The sequence below is a fragment of the Alexandromys fortis genome, unplaced genomic scaffold, assembly GCF_014885135.2.
Source record: "Alexandromys fortis isolate MF-2015 unplaced genomic scaffold, M_Fortis_MF-2015_v1.1 scaffold_15, whole genome shotgun sequence".
Classification (NCBI taxonomy): domain Eukaryota; kingdom Metazoa; phylum Chordata; class Mammalia; order Rodentia; family Cricetidae; genus Alexandromys; species Alexandromys fortis.
In genome coordinates, this window is record NW_026067911.1 from 16,745,879 (window position 1) to 16,762,193 (window position 16,315).

General features: G+C 43.7%; 1 protein-coding gene across 9 annotated transcripts in view; it reads right to left on the reverse strand.

Annotated features, from left to right (window-relative positions):
- Elf2 (E74 like ETS transcription factor 2) overlaps positions 1 to 16,315 on the reverse strand; it is a 67,328-nt gene that overhangs the window by 44,746 nt on the left and 6,267 nt on the right. For 2 of the 9 annotated variants that reach the window (XM_050138353.1, XM_050138349.1), the window contains exons 1-2: positions 8,715 to 8,859; positions 1,348 to 1,449 (exon numbers count right to left, since the gene is read on the reverse strand). The exons of 2 other annotated variants lie outside the window; for them this stretch is intronic. Coding sequence is in view for 2 of the 7 variants with exons in the window: in XM_050138345.1 (XP_049994302.1) it covers positions 8,715 to 8,880 (166 nt within the window). In the remaining 5 variants the exon portion in view is untranslated. Of the gene's footprint in view, positions 1 to 2; positions 102 to 1,347; positions 1,467 to 8,714; positions 8,881 to 16,315 lie in introns of those variants that run through there. 5 more of the 9 variants (XM_050138345.1, XM_050138344.1, XM_050138350.1 and 2 more) reach the window with 4 other exon arrangements.

Sequence of the window (16,315 nt, forward strand, 5' to 3'; positions counted from 1 at the left end):
ACCAGAGTGGGGTGGAGGCCAGAAGACAACTTCGGGTGTTGGTCCTCAGCTTCCATCTTGTTTCTGAGACAGAATCTCATCTCTGCTGTTTTCTGATTCATGACGCACCTCTCCAGCCCCATTACTAGTGCTTTATAAAGACAAAAAAAATCTTCTATAGTGACCTATTTTCTAACATACTTTTCATTCCTTCTCTATAAAACATGTTTATATAAATAGCACTTAAAATAATTCCTTTTCATTTCTGCTCACAGACTGTTTGGGGTCATTTTCCCCTTTATGTGTGTCTATGTGATACTCACTTGTACTTGGGTACCCACAGGGCCAGGCTAGGACTTCAGGTTATCTGGAGCTGGAGTTAGAGGTGGCTGGAGGCACCTGGATGGGGGTGCTGGGAACCAAATTCAGGTCCTTTGCAAGAACAGAAAGCCCTCTTAAGCACAGAGCTTTTCTCCAGCCCACCTGTTTTGTTTCTAAGGTAGGGTCTAAGGACACACAGCATGGTGGCCTTGAAATAATGACCCTCCTACCTCAGTCTCACAGGTGCTGGAATTACAGGCGTGAGCCATGACACTCAGCAAAGGCTTTGGTTTTTAGCATCTTGTCTTAAAAGACAGTGAAGAAGTCTAAAAGCACATCTAACAACTTCCACACTTGCAACCTGCCCCTATTTTTCATAAACTGGACATTTTAATATCTAACTCCAAGTAACTGGGAATGAGAGATTGGGGAAGCTTCATAATTATATCATATTTTACTAATTCTAAGATGCACTTTTCATATTCCACACCTCTGAAATCGGAATGGGTCTTATATCGACAGCCTCTTACTGTGTGTAGCCGGAAGCATCTTTCTCCTCCAGTGGTATAAAAGCAATGGTTTTTAACCACTGATGGCCTCAGGCTAAATGAGTCTTGTATATTAAAATATTAAAGACTTCCTCCAGTAATGCTTTCTAGATCATTTTAGTCACAGTACAATTATAATTCAGTGATTCCAGAAAGAAAACTCAATTAACTTTGAGGTTCATGCTTTGCCATTTCTACAACCAACCCCAAGGAAACAGACAATTGAAAGAAAACACTTTTAAAGGACTTAGAAAAACATGTGTATTGGAAGAGGGGACAACAGAAGGAGAGGTCATGAGGGCAGCTTCAAGGCCTCCCAGGCTCAGGCGGCCCTGAGGACAACGTGGGTAGCAAACTGCTTAGGTGAAGACACTACTTATGATTTCTGCTTAAGGAGGAATCTCTCAGTCTTGAAATAAAAACAGGATATAGGTAGATGAAATAACTGCAATGAAATATAATACCATAAACATTCTTAATAAATTAAAAGCCAACCTACCAGCATTGTCTTCCTCCTGGCTCAATCTGTTTCACCTTCAGGTAATCCTAGGACTGGGGCTCCTTTTCAGGTCCCCATTTCTCAAGTCGATCTTCTACCTCCCTGTGGCAACAATATTTTCTAATTAAAAGAGTCCTTTTGTGCCACAGGGAGGATTTCTGATGGTATAACAAATACAGCAGTTATCACAGCTCATCAGAAAGTCAGACTCATCCTGAGAGTCTTCAAGACAGAAATCCAGCTTCTGTTAGTTCAATGACAAAAGCTGACTTTATTTTTCAAACTGTGTTTATAAATCTCAACTTTCGTTTATTAAAAAGTATCCATTTATTAAATTCTATAAAAATTCTTATTCTAACTTTCAAGTAACCTTTAAATACATTTTTTTGCTCACTAAGACAGTTTTGAATATTGTTTATATTTTTATTTACTGGCATGTGAGTGTGCACGTGGGCATTCATGTGCCAGGCAGGACAAGTGAATGGAGTCAGAAGCTAACGTTGAGGAGTCACTGTCTCACTCCACCATGTGGAGTCATCAGGCTTACGGTGGCAAGTACTTTTACCCACTGAGCCATCACGCCAGCCCATGAAAACAGATTGTTTAAAGGTTTCTTAGTAATTAAGTTCCAGATAACCTTTTATGCCTCGGTAGCTACATACATACAAGGTCAAGCCATGACGTCTCAGGAGAGAGATGCAGGAATCCAGCATATCACTTGTGATGTGCTCTACAACAACCAAGGGAAAGGACGCAACAGCTACAGAAAGCAGCGCTCACATGAGCACGGCAGCACAGGCCAGTTGCTCCAGCTACTTGCCAGGCTAGGGCAGCAAGACAGCTCAAGCCCGTGGTTTAAGTCCAACCTGGGCAGCATGTAAGATTTGTATCAAATAATAATATTGACTTTTAAAAGATTAAAACGTGTCAATACTAAATTTGTGCTACTTGGATTTTAAAAGTAGCAGTCACGTCTCACTAACAGTGGTGACTTTCAGTCTGTCTATTCTTAGTATAATTCCCAATTTTCCCGCTAATCAGATATTGCATTTATTGTTAGAAAAAAATCAAACTTAGGGTAGCATCAAAAGTACTAAAACCAACAGCGACTATGAAATATAACTCATATACATGTGGCATTACATATTTGTTATAATACTTTATATATTACCATGTTCAGGTATTTTTGACTTTCAAAATTCTGACCTAATATTAGGTCAGTCAACAAAGAAATACTGAAGATTTTATATAAATGACATCCTTTTCTCTCTTCCTTCATTTGTCTGAAACTGGATCTGACTCCATGTAGCCCAGGCTAGACTCACTCACCATCCTCCTGCCTCGGCTTCCCAAGTACTGAGATTGCAGGCACAGGCCACCACATCTGGACATAAAATGGTTCTTGATTAACTAAAATAGTAACTTCAAACTATTGGTTTGGTTTGTATTCTCACTACCTGTCACACGTTCAACACAAAAGGAAACACACAGATACATACAGACACAATTCTGAGGTTACTTTTATCCTACTGCAATGGAAAAGTGCACATATAAGAACAATATAAGAAAGTAAACCCAGACAATATAATGGGAAATCAGAAGAGTGAATAATGTTGGCCATGACAGCTGCAGAATGCCACAGGTACTTGGGCACCAAGGATATTACAGATGAGGAAACAGAGAGGAAGCTCAGTATACTTTGAAAATTCCTTGTGAAAGGCAGGAAGGAAAAGAACTGGGAGAGCAGGTTCCACAAGTAAGACCAGACATACTTCTGGTGGCTCAAGGGCCACTGAGCTTGGCAGAGAGTGGCCTTTGAAATCTAGCAAAGAGCTGCAGACAGACTGACAGGTGCAGTGACTGCAGACTGACTGACAGGTGCAGTGACTGCAGACTGACTGACAGGTGCAGTGACTGCAGACTGACTGACAGGTGCAGTGAGCTTCAGACAGACTGACAGGTGCAGTGAGCTGCAGACAGACAGGTGCAGTGAGCTGTAGACTAACAGATGCAGTGAGCTGCAGACAGACTGACAGGTGCAGTGAGCTGCAGACAGACAGGTGCAGTGAGCTGTAGAAAGACTGACAGGTGCAGTGAGCTGTAGACTAACAGATGCAGTGAGCTGCAGACAGACTGACAGGTGCAGTGAGCTGCAGACAGACTGACAGATGCAGTGAGCTGCAGACAGACTGACAGGTGCAGTGAGCTGCAGACAGACTGACAGGTGCAGTGAGCTGCAGACAGACTGACAGGTGCAGTGAGCTGCAGACAGACTGACAGGTGCAGTGAGCTGTAGACTGACGGGTGCAGTGAGCTGCAGACAGACATGTGCAGTAAGACAAGGAAAAACGGCAAAGAAAAATGCTTGCTGAAGGTACGTGCTTGCTTTGATTTGTTTTGTTTCCTTTTTTAACATGGAAATGAAAGGAAAAGACAACAGGTGTAAATGAAGTCAAATGTTCCGAATGAATGCACGACAGACCGTCAAACCTGGAGGCATATAGAAAGTTGCTCATGACGTCAAGGAAAGATTTATTCAAGATACTTTAAGTATTTCTTTCATGATGTCCTTACAGCCTTAAGTAAACACTTTGAGAAGTTTAAATATCGCCAGCAAGTGCTACGGAGAAAAACTGAAGGCAGAGCTAGCCAAACGAAGGCAATACTCTTTCCTGCTACAGAAAGATGCTTAGAAGAAAAAGCAAAATTCAGTCACCCAGGACAATCTCTCAAATTTGCTTTCATAATTCTTCACGTTTTCCAAAATACAAACAGTTCTGAACTAACATTAATTCTGTATCATTTTCTTATGCAGCACAAACGCAGCCTTGAACTATCCACCCCCAGAGGGCCAATACCATTCCCCTAAAAGATCTAACTCATTTCCACAGCCTCAAGTGAGGGTGATTCCCAAATCTATGCCACAGTTACACTCAACAGCTTGTCTATCTGCCCCTAGTTCTTTCCCACATCACTCCATCCCAGGAGAGTAGCTGCATCAAGGGGCCTCATATAGCTTCCTACTGGGCTTGTTCAACAGAAAGGCTGAGGGGAACTAGAGGAGATTAGGGGGTCTTCATCCCTGGCTTTCTCACTATGGCATGCCATATAACCAGGTGCCAGGTTTTTCCAAGGTGATTCCTTTTCCAGGGCAACTGCTTTGCACTGGAGTGGCTCAGTAGTTCCTCCCCTGAGCTCTGGAGCCAAGAATAGAAAGAAAGAGGCCTGCTGCAGAGTGCTGGGGTGCTGTTCTCCGTCCCCCCTTCTCACTGTGCTGAGTTTCCTTCACTAAAACTTCCCACAAATTAGCCTAATAAGAATATGCCATTTCCTTTGTGATGGAGCCCTGGTCATTCCTGTGTGCATCCGTAAATACCTAAATACTCCTTCCTAGATACTTCATTTCCACACAAACTCAATGTGACTATTAACAAGGTCGCCTGCTTCTCATTCCACAAACCTCTACAGGACGCCACTGTCTCTGTCATAACATAGGTGACAGTTTTCGTGAGTATGCCCCTCCTTTTTCAGGTGAGAGCTGACATGGGCGATGTTTATGTAGCTCTTGGTTCCTACGGCCACTATTTCAATATTTCCTAAATCACCCTTCAAGTCACAGCAGCCAGCCTTCCTGCTTCTTTCCCAGCCATTTTCTTTACTTATGTACGGTACTTGAGACTGAACATACGGCCTGGCACACCAGGTAAGCACTTTCCAACTAGGCGACATCCCGGTCCTCTACCCAGATGCCAGGTTCACGGTAGTGCTGCCTCCAGCAGAGCCTCTGTCCGTCCTGTGCCTGCTTTATCTGCTTAATTACTAACTCTTGACATCCAATAAAACTCATTTCTTATCTCTATATTTTAATGTAAACATTAAAGACTGTATTGTCACATCTCTAGAGAATCCAATGAGCTCCTCGCTCTCATCGCATCCAGCTGTCAGCAGGCCCAGTGCTGGGGAAGAGCACAGCCTGTTGAGTTATTTCAAGCCTCCAGAGACAGTTCCCCCCCACACTTACTGTGCTCCCAAGGCTCTCTGTGACCGCCAATCTGACCGGCTCTCACCACAGCTTACTAGTGGGCTAGATGAATGCGCCTCTTTAAAAATTTTACACACATAGTTTTCCTGACAACATTTAAGAGGATGTTGGTATCATCTCTAAGCTTTGAGAGGAAACTGAAGATTTCCAAAACAAAAATAAGCATAGACAATAAATACTATCAAAATATAGGAAGTAAGTCCACTTAAAGAGTCTGGTTCTTTAAAGAAGAAACAGAACCAGGCTCAGATTTGCTGATACAACTCTTGCTCACCGGTGAATTCTAATATAGGAAGTAAGTCCACTTAAAGAGTGTGGTTCTTTAAAGAAGAAACAAAACCAGGCTCAGATTTGCTGAAACAATTATTTGGAGGAGTGTGGTAGGTGCATAAAACAAAAACTATCCTATGGCTATTAACTATCCTTGTAAAGTCATGAAAATTCATGATCAAGAATGGAACTAAACATTTAAAATGAAGTCCAGAGGCACTTTTTACCATTTCAGAATAATGTGATTGGTCTAACATTTCCTTCTACTGCTTAAGAAAACCCAATCTGAGCCAGGCAGTGGTGGCGCACACCTTTAATTCCAGCACTCGGGAAGCAGAAGCAGGCAGATTTCTGTGAGTTCGAGGTCAACCTGGTCTACAAGAGCTAGTTCCAGGACAGGTTCCAAATCTACAGAGAAACCCTATCTCAAAAGACCATAAAAAAAAAAAAAGGAGGAGGAAGAGGAGGAGAAGGAGAAGAAGGAGGAGGAGGAGGAGAAGAAGAAGAAAAACCAATCTGAAGAATAGTATTGAGAGTGCGTATGGCACAGCATCATGCAGGGCATCTCTCAGGAGACAGAGCAGGAAGGCTGTACCAAGTTCAAAACCTGGAAAGGGTACCAGAGAGACTCTCAAAATAAAATAGTATTAAATATTTTAAAAAAAACTTGTCAAAAACAATTACAGTATCAGATTATAATGGCATAACGAAATCATTACAATACAAAAATAACTTGCTTTTCTCCACATGGGTCGTCACACTGGGCCCAGGCTGGCCTTAGACCCACAACCTCGGCCCAGGCTCTGGAGTAGCCCCATTACACCTACACTCCAAGCTCCAATCCTCTTTCCAGTGTCACAGTCACTAACATCTCTGTCCTGTGAATGGAATCCTCCTCAAATCCTTAACTGGTTTACATTTATTCCTTACTCAAATTGTTCTACATGAATTAATTCAATTAACACAGAATTTGTCATCAGTTTCACAGTGGAACTTGTCAGCCTGCTCGGGCACTCTATACACTAAATACCCGAATGTATCCACTTATGCAAATCCTGCACTGTTGTTTTTATTTCTTAAAGTTTCAATTTGATGCCAAAAACATCAATCATTTTTGGGTTGTTTGTTTTGTTTTGTCTTGTTTTGTCTTTTGGGACAGTGTCTCTCTATGTAGCTCTGGATGGCCTGAAACTTGATATGTAAACCAGGCTGGCCTCAAACTCACAGATCTCCCTGCCTCTGCCCCAATCCCCAGTGCTGGGATAAAATGTGTGCCCACTATGCCTAACCCCAAAGTTACCTAGAAATTTCAGACAAATTCTCGTTTTGTGCATTCAGCTTAAGCGATCATATATTTTAGTGCACAATTGGTGCTTTATCTGATGGCATAATAGATGGTTAATATGAATCATTACAGTATCTACTCCAAAATGTCACTGTATTTAGTACTTTTAGTTATTTTACCTCAAAAAGAAACCTCAGGTCTAGAGAGACGACAGTGCTGCCTGCTCTTCCAGAAGACCCAGGGTGAAGTCCCTACTCACATAGCAGCTCACAACTATCTGGGATGTGGACATCCATCAGTCCCAGGGTATCTAATGGCCACTTTTAGCCTCTGCGGACACCAGGTACACATGGTGCACAAACATACATGCAGGCAAAACACTGCTATACATACAATTCAATAAAGTAATAATGGAAGCCACCCCTGAACTCCTGCCTTCAGCCTGAAAAACTCGCACGCAGAAACAAGCGCCACCTTCCGGAGCAAGGCGCCACTGCAGACGGCAGTGCTGAAGTCAGACCCAGTGATGCACACTCCACCTCAGTTTTGCGGGCACAGCATCTTGTTCAGTAAGCAAGGCAGCTTCTAATCTCTAAGCTCAATTAAAAAAAAAAAATGAAACTCAAGAACAAAATGAGCCTAAAAGATAGCAGTACTTAGAAGACACCACTGGGCATGGCAAAACCAAAAGACATCAAACACCAATGTAGCTGGGAGAGTTTGCAAAAAGTATACCTAAATGTTTAAAAGATTTCCAGCCAGTGAGAAGGATGTAAAAGAAGGATGTAAAAGCACCAAAGAACTGAGTTCCCTCCCTAGGACCCACATGGTGGAAGGAGAGAACTGAGTCCCACAAGCTGTCCTCTGACCTACACACACACACACACACACACACACACACAAAGAGGAAAGAAATTTCACTAGGATTGAAAACCAATAATAAGATTTTTTTAAACATTAACATATTATGATAAATTTTTATTACTATGTAAGTCACTAAAATTATGAAGGGAAAATATTTTCTTCATAGTCATAGAAAAAAAGATTTCTCTAAGAATTACACACACTAATTCCCAACTACATCATATAGCTAACAAAATACAAACTGATGGAAACACCAAGATGTCGAAGACAGAAAAGGGGGAGAAACCTGACAAGCAAAGATGCTTCAAATTGGAGAGAAAAAAACGATACTGCTCCAGTAATGCTGAGTCAAAGGAGGGCTCAACCAGGTATAGAGGGTAAATACTATCCTTATGGTTTTTAATTATAAAATATCACTCGTGTACCAACCCACTAACTTTATTAGTAAATAATAACCGAATACCTGTAGTCCCAGAAAAAAATAAATAAAACTACTTTTATGACTGTTAAATACCAAAGGCCTATAATGTAGGACTCTAATCTATTTATATAAAATGTCTTAAACAAAGATTTTACACCAGTTTCCAACCCATGCAAAACAACAATTTAAAACAGGTTCTTCGGCTTAAGATTCCCAGCAAGAGTAATACTGAAGCTTACAAAATGGGTTCTGGGGTTAGAGAAACGGCTCGCAGTTAAGAGCACTGGATGCTGGTCCTGAGGACCTGGGTTGGATTCACAACCACCTCTAACTCCAGTTTCAGGGGAATCTAATGCCCTCTTCTGGCCGCCATGGGCACTGCACACACAGTGCAGATACATATGCAGGTAAAATGCCCTTACACATAAAATAGATAATTTCTTAAAAATAAGAGTTGTAGGAAAAAACACTTTTGTGACATCTACCTGTTTCCGAATTCTCGGTCTCAACTTCTTGTTCTTCCGCCACATCCTGCATCATGTAAGTCTCATCGTCATACACCAGAACCTGGGCAGCGTAGCCCTGCTCTAATCTTGCACTGGGCACTGGCTCCACAATCACTGCTGGAAATTCAGGGACCTTGTCACCTCCCTACAAAAGCAAATTTAGAGAACAATCAAGATTTTCATTGGAAAATTCTGGATTTTGCTCTGAATCGTTGGGTTCACAAAATCCCCTTCAGTCCACAGAGTGTCTTTCATGTGTCATATTCAAGGACGCAGAAAACAAGGAAAAGGAGAGCTGGATGCGATAATCGCTGAGTCTTAAAGAGACAGGGAGTAACACGCGTACTTCACTGCTTTGGGAAAGCTCCTAAACCAAAGGTGAGATTGTGCTACTTTACACTACGGAAGACGGAACATGAGCAACACACCCTGAGAAGAATAAAAGTGTATGAAGAGGTATCAGATGGGTCAGCAGACCCCAGAGAACCAAACCACAGCCTGACAGCGACCAAGCAGTAGCACACTGCACAGTGGCGAGGCCACAGACAGCGCCAGACACGTTTGAGAAGGAAGAGTTCAAACGAAAGAGCCTCCAGAGAAGCTGGAAAAAGGACGTGAGTCAATCAAAGTGTGAAATGTGTGTCAGACAAGAAGCTCTTCTTTTCTTTTATTGTAGTACTGGAAAAAAAAAAAACTCACAGTCTTGGGCCATTAAAAATAAACAAATACTTGCTGGGCAGTGGTGGTGGCCCAGACCTTTAATCCCAGCACTGGGGAAGCAGAGGCAGGCAGATCTCTGTGAGTTCGAGGCCAGCCTGACCTACATAGCAAGTTCCAGGACAGCCAGAGCTGTTGCAGAGAAACCGTCTCAAAAGCAAACAAACAAAACCCCACTAACTTAAGGAAGAGTACCAGGTACAAGACAGAGGGACCCTGACACAAAGGAAGAGAACAGGAATTTCAGGAAGACAGGGCTGATGATCTCCAGAATGTCAGCTGTGCCTGGTCAGCTGATCAGGTTTGCACCAGTGTGTGTGGTTACTTTGAGTGGCAACTTGACTGGATTGGGAGACATGTGAAAGACCATTAATAAGGGCTGGAGAGATGGCTCAGAGGCTGCTCTTTCAGAGGTCTTGAGTTCAATTCCCAACAACCATAGGATGGCTCACAGCCATCTACAGTGGGGTCTGATGCCCTCTTCTGTTGTAAAGGTATATGTGCAGCTAGAGCACGTATATGGACATAAATATTTTAAAGAACTTGTTAAAAAAAATTAGATAAATGGATGGATGGATGGATGGATGGACGGACAGACAGACGTGAACAGACTATGGAAGAACTGGATGTAGGCCTAGCGGAGGAAGAGTGTCGCTGGACGTACGCCCTTGAATAATTAGTTATACCTCTTGGGCCCGGCTCCTGTCTGAAACTCCTTTGCTTCCTGGCCACTGAGAGACAGACAGCTTTGCTCTGTCGCACTTTGCCACCATAACACTGTGCCTCTCCACAGGATGCTACTGGGAATGACTACAAAGGCTCACCGTGTAAAATGTACAGGGACTGACTGTATTATGTGCATCTCCCATGACAGGATGAGCTGTTAACACCAGTATAAACAGTGATGTCCTCCTGAGGACACAACACCAGGGGAGGCCTACTCCAAACTGTTATTTATCCACATCTGCCTCGCCTTGATACTGTACTCCTGGCCCTGGAGCCTGAGTGAGTGATCAGCTCCTCTGTGCTGAGAAAATCACCATTAGCTGACACACAGAAACACCAGAACACAACCCAATAGCTGACCGTGTATCTGCAGGGCAAGCAGGCAACAGTGGGTCCATGCTGAAGCACTTCCCCAAAGCTTAGGATGACCCAATGACCTGAGCAGCTCTATAAACAATTCAGTTGCTTCTCCGAGAAGTCCTGTGATGATGTAACTCAGCCTGAAACCGAGTCATAGTCTACAAAATAAAGAACACACTGCTTACGTGTATTTTCATAAATGATAGAACTATAAAGGAAGGTGTGAACATGACAAGGTCTGTGGGGATGACACCACTGAAGACAGAGATGGGATACAGGACAGACACAGGAGGTCAAATCATCTTCAGCTACACATCACATTCAACACGACCCGGGCTACCTGACACCCTACCTCAAAAACAAACGAGCATCACATTCAAGAAGACCCGGGCTACCTGAGACCCTGCCTCAAAAACAAACAAACATCACATTCAAGACCACCCGGGCTACCTGACACCCTACCTCAAAAACAAACGAGCATCACATTCAAGAAGACCCGGGCTACCTGAGACCCTGCCTCAAAAACAAACAAACATCACATTCAAGACCACCCGGGCTACCTGACACCCTACCTCAAAAACAAACGAACAAATAAACATGCGAGTGGCTGAAAGAAATGCCAGCAATTACTCCACTTCAGCCCAAATGGTAAGTAATAGGACGTACATTTTTGCTTATTTGTTTTTTGTTTTTAGAAACACGGTCTCTATGTGTAGTCCTGGCTGTCCTAGAACTCTCTCTGTAAACCAGGCCAACTTCAAGCTCAAAAACCCACCCACCTTTGCCTCCTGAGTATTGGGAATAAAGGCGTGCGCCACCACCACCCAGTTTATTAGTTATTCTTAAGATATGTATGTACTTTATATGTGCTTCATTGTCCATAAAACATTTCACCAAAGCTTTAATTTGCAAAATACACTGTAAAAAATTTCTTTGGCTAACAATTTCTCTATTTCAGATAAGACAAAGAATCCAGCTTTTCAACATCAAGGTGTGGGGGGAGACAGAGAATGGCTGCTCCACAGCTGGGCAAGCAGGCAGCTGCATCTTCTGCACATCCACCTACACAGCCACAGCGCATCCCTTATCTGTGAAGCAGCTATGGAGTTCTTTACTCACCAAAACTGAAGAGAGCATGCTAAGCAGCACTGAGCTGACACTGACCCACATACTGGTTAATCACGCAGTGACGCTCACTAGACCTGGATGGAGGAGGGTGGTCCCTGGACTTCCCACAGGGCAGGGAACCCTGATTGCCCTTTGGGCTGACAAGGGAGGGGGACTTGATTGGGGGAGGGGGAGGGAAAGGGGAGGCGGAGGTGGGGAAGAGACAGAAATCTTTAATAAATAAATAAATAAAATTATGCAGTGAAGTTATAAATTACTTCCTTCCTCTAAATTTTTACAATATTTTTTCATTCAGGGAACAGTCTCACTAAGTTGCCCAGGCTAGCCTCAAACTCCTGGACTTGAGAAATCCAGACAGTTAGGTCTAGAAGTACATGTCATGGTCCCAAATACACTGTATTTTAGAAGTAAATCTAGCACCAGGTGCTTTCTACTGTAAGCGCCCCATCAACACACCCAGAGAAAAGCAAAGGGTTTGTATTGTCATAGTATGAAAATACTCCATAATGTAAAATCCCTCTATGGGCACTCTCTTCCCCACCACTCAGGATCTAGCTCCGCCCTTTCAAATCTTACCTATCTTACTATTTAATAACAGTCCATCAGGGTGTAGAGACATGCACCTTTAATTACAGAACTCAAACTTTGAACTCATGGCAAAGGTAGCGGATCTCTGTGAGTTCAAGGTCAGCTTGGTCTACAGAGTGAGTTCCAGGACACCCAGGGCTACACAGAAAAATCCTGTCCTCAAAAACCAAAACCAAGCCAGGCGGTGGTGGCGCACACCGTTAATCCCAGCACTAGGGAGGCAGAGGCAGGAGGATCTCTGTGAGTTTGAGACCAGCCTGGTCTACAGAGCTAGTTCCAGGACAGGCTCCAAAGCCACAGAGAAACCCTGTCTCAAAAAACCAATATATATATATATAGCTAAGTTTTAACTGATCTTTACTATCTATAACTCTCAAAAAGATACTCTAGTGAGGCACTAGTGCACACTATCAATCCCAGCACTCAGATGGCAGAGGCAGCAGGTCTCTCGAAGCTCCAGGCCAGCCTGGCCTATATAGTGAGTTTCAGGACCCTTAGGACTACATAGTGAGACCCAGACTAAACAAAAACTCTTAAATCCCTAACTCATCTGAAGTCCACCTCCTCACCAAAAGTATTTTCAGAATATGAACAACTTTTTGTTTGTTCTCATCACTCTGTGCTGGCCCTCTGCACCATGGCCACTCCGGCAAAGAGCTATGTCCTATCTCAAGGCCTATACGCAGGCTGCTCTGCCTATAAAAATCAGCTTGCCCCACCCTTTAAAAACTTTTTCCTTTAGTTACCTGTCTCCTCTGACCAGGCTCTGCCACACATTGTCCCTAAACTACTCATTTCTCTATACTTTCTAATTCTTAAAAATTTGTTTCCTGGGGGCTGGAGAGATGGCTCAGAGGTTAAGAGCATTGCCTGCTCTACCAAAGGTCCTGAGTTCAATTCCCGGCAACCACATGGTGGCTCACAACCATCTGTAATGGGGTCTGGTGCCCTCTTCTGGCCCGCAGGCATACACACAGACAGAACATTGTATACATAATAAATAAATACATATTTTAAAAAAATTTGTTTCCTGTTTTTCCTCATGTGCTTTATTGATCATGTCCACCAAAACAGCTTTATCGTGTTAGCTATTATATAATTTCATATGCTAATTTGTTACTTCATAGAGCACATGCACAAGTGTCTGTAGCATGAGACTCTATGGAACATAATACCTAGATGGTACAATCCACAGTGAATACAGTAACCCAGCTATTATGAAATCTCCTGCCAATTTTCTGTTGTTCTCTTTTTGAGATAGGGCTTATGTATGTGCCACAGGCTGGCCTTGATCTAAGGATGTGGCCCAGGATGATCTGTTAGGTCTCAGGATGTCCATCTGTCTAGAAATGAGCTCAAATGGACCACAGTATTGAGATTTCCTAAAATAATGTCATTTTGAAATTTGCAGGCAAATGGCTGGATCTAGAAAACATCATATTGAGTGAGGTAACCCAGACCCAGAAAGACAGATACCAATATGTACTCACTCAGAAGTGGCTTTTAGACATAAAGCAAAGAAAACTAGCTTACAATTCACAATCCCAGAGAACCTATACAATAATGAGGACCCTAAGAGAGACATACATGGATCTAATCTACATGTGAAGTAGAAAAAGGTAAGATCTCCTGAGTAAATTGGGGGTATGAGGGCCATGGGAGAGGGTAGAAGGGGAGTGGAGAGGAAGGAAGGAGAGCAGAGAAAAATGTATAGATCAATAAAGTCAATTAAAAAATGAAAAAAAAAGATGAACTATAGGAGGATTTCTGGTGGTTAGATAAAAGCCAGCATTTCCCAAAGATTTGTGAAATTAGCTCCTATCTGCCAAAAGGAGTCATTTCCCTTACTTCTGGCAGAAGGAACATATGGCTACTTGTGGTTGCATATCAAAGCCCATGCCAGCCTCCAGGAACCAGCCATCCCTACTCACAAATACTGTTATGCAATTCAAATCCACAATGGTCTCCTGGCCCTTCCCTCCCTGAAGCTACTCCCCTCTTTTTAATCTGCTATCCTCCACAACTCCCAAGCTGACTGTATCTCTTACTTTCCTCCCCTTCCCATACTCTCCCTCCCCTCTTGCTATCTCTCTCTCTCTCTTGCTATCTCTCTCCTCCCCTCTTGCTATCTCCACTGCTCTCCCCAGCTATTCTGTCTCCTGCTCTCCCACCTCCCTAGCCCTGGCCATGTCCAGTCTGCCTCCTTTTCTGTCTGCTCTGATGTTTTTTCTTCTCTTCCTCCGATGTTACAGTCATGTCAGCAGTTTCTTTATTTGGCCCCTCACATACAACCTCAAGTTTGCAGCAATCCACTGCCTCAGTACCCCAAGTGCTGGGATTACAGATATTTTCCATCATGTCTGGATTATAAATTTGAGATTTATACTCAAACAGTACTCTCCTGCTCTATACGTCCCCGTAGCCCAGCTCTCCACTTCCATTCTTTGGCTTCAGGAGCACTGGGGAGGCAGCAGCTCAAGACCCCTTGCTGCGGGAAGCTGCCAGGAGTCGTGTGGTGCCTGGGAATGCCAGATGAGGTGAGGTAATCAGCTGATCTGTGCTGCCCAGCAGGGCAGGGGAGGGGAGAGGTTCTGGAGGCAACAGGGTTGCTCCCAGTGTGGGACTGGCCAAGATCAGACCCTCACCTCCCACAGTTGCTGTCCCTGTGGCCGCAACCAGGAAATGTCCTGAAGACTCCTCCCCTCTCTGGCCCCCAGGTAGGATCAGGAGGCCCAGAAGACCCAGAATCTGGGGAATTGTTGACTTCTGTTTCCATGACCTGGGGCCTACTGTGGCCCTCTGGCAGGGATGCAGAAGAGGCTGAAGAGTTGCTGGGGTTCTCCTGGTCCCCAATTATCACCATTACAAGTGGGTCAGTACAACATTCGTTCTGGTGAGTAAGGAATTCAGTCGGGTTAGAGAATTGTGCACAGCATTTGGCACAGACTTGGGGGTGGCCCTCCTCGTTACCATCACCTTCAGGTTTCACAGGCTCCCCACAGCTCCCCCCTACCCCCCCCCCAGTCAAGAGCTGCTCCTGGTTTCCTGTGTGGGGAAGTGGAAGGCGGGATGAGGTAGGACACAATGGGAATCCAGTCTGGGGAGGCGCTGGAGGTTGCTGGTGCTGTGGCAGTCTCTGGCAGTTCCCCCAATCTATCCTGTGTTTTCTCCCAAGCACTCCCCGTTGATTTCTGTTGGCGCAGGCTCCAACAGAGCCCAACAAACTTGAAAATGTCTACTGCACCGAACCATGTAATTTTACCCCACACAGAGACCCACATGCACACAGACAAAGACACTCACAGACACACACACTTATCTTTTAAGGCCCTCTTGGCAGTTGTGTTAAGAAAAGTAGTCAAGGGGCTGGAGAGATGGCTCAGAGGTTAAGAGCATTGCCTGCTCTTTCAAAGGTCCTGAGTTCAATTCTCAGCAACCACATGGTGGCTCACAACCATCTGTAATGGGGTGCCTCTTCTGGCCTTCAGGCATACACACAGACAGAATACTGTATACATAATAAATAAATAAATATTTAAAAAAAAAGAATTGTAGTCAAGGGGGCTGGAGAGATGGCTCAGAGGTTAAGAGCACTGGCTGCTCTTCCAGAGGTCCTGAGTTCAATTCCTAGCAACCACATGGTGGCTCACAACCATCTGTAATGAGATCTGGTGCCCTCTTCTGGCCTGCAGAGATACATGCTGACAGCACACTGCACACTAAATAAATAAATAAATAAATAAATAAATAAATAAATCTCTAAAAGAAAAAAGAAAAAGAAATGTATTCAAAGGGAGTTGGAGAGATGAATCAGCAGTTAGGAGGGATCAGGTTCTTGCAGGGACCCAAAGTGTCCTCTGAGCACTCCCTCTTCAGGCAAGACCACCGTCCTCAGCGTACCACTGGCACAAGTCCTTGTCCTTCATTCAACCACAGGCAACTTATTTTCAACTTACCACAAGATACAACACTAAAATTTTGAACTGAATTATCAATCTCTTTCTGTTCTTCTGTTTGTTTTTCTCTAACCCTATGTCTTCATACTTAGGAAGTCAGTCCTA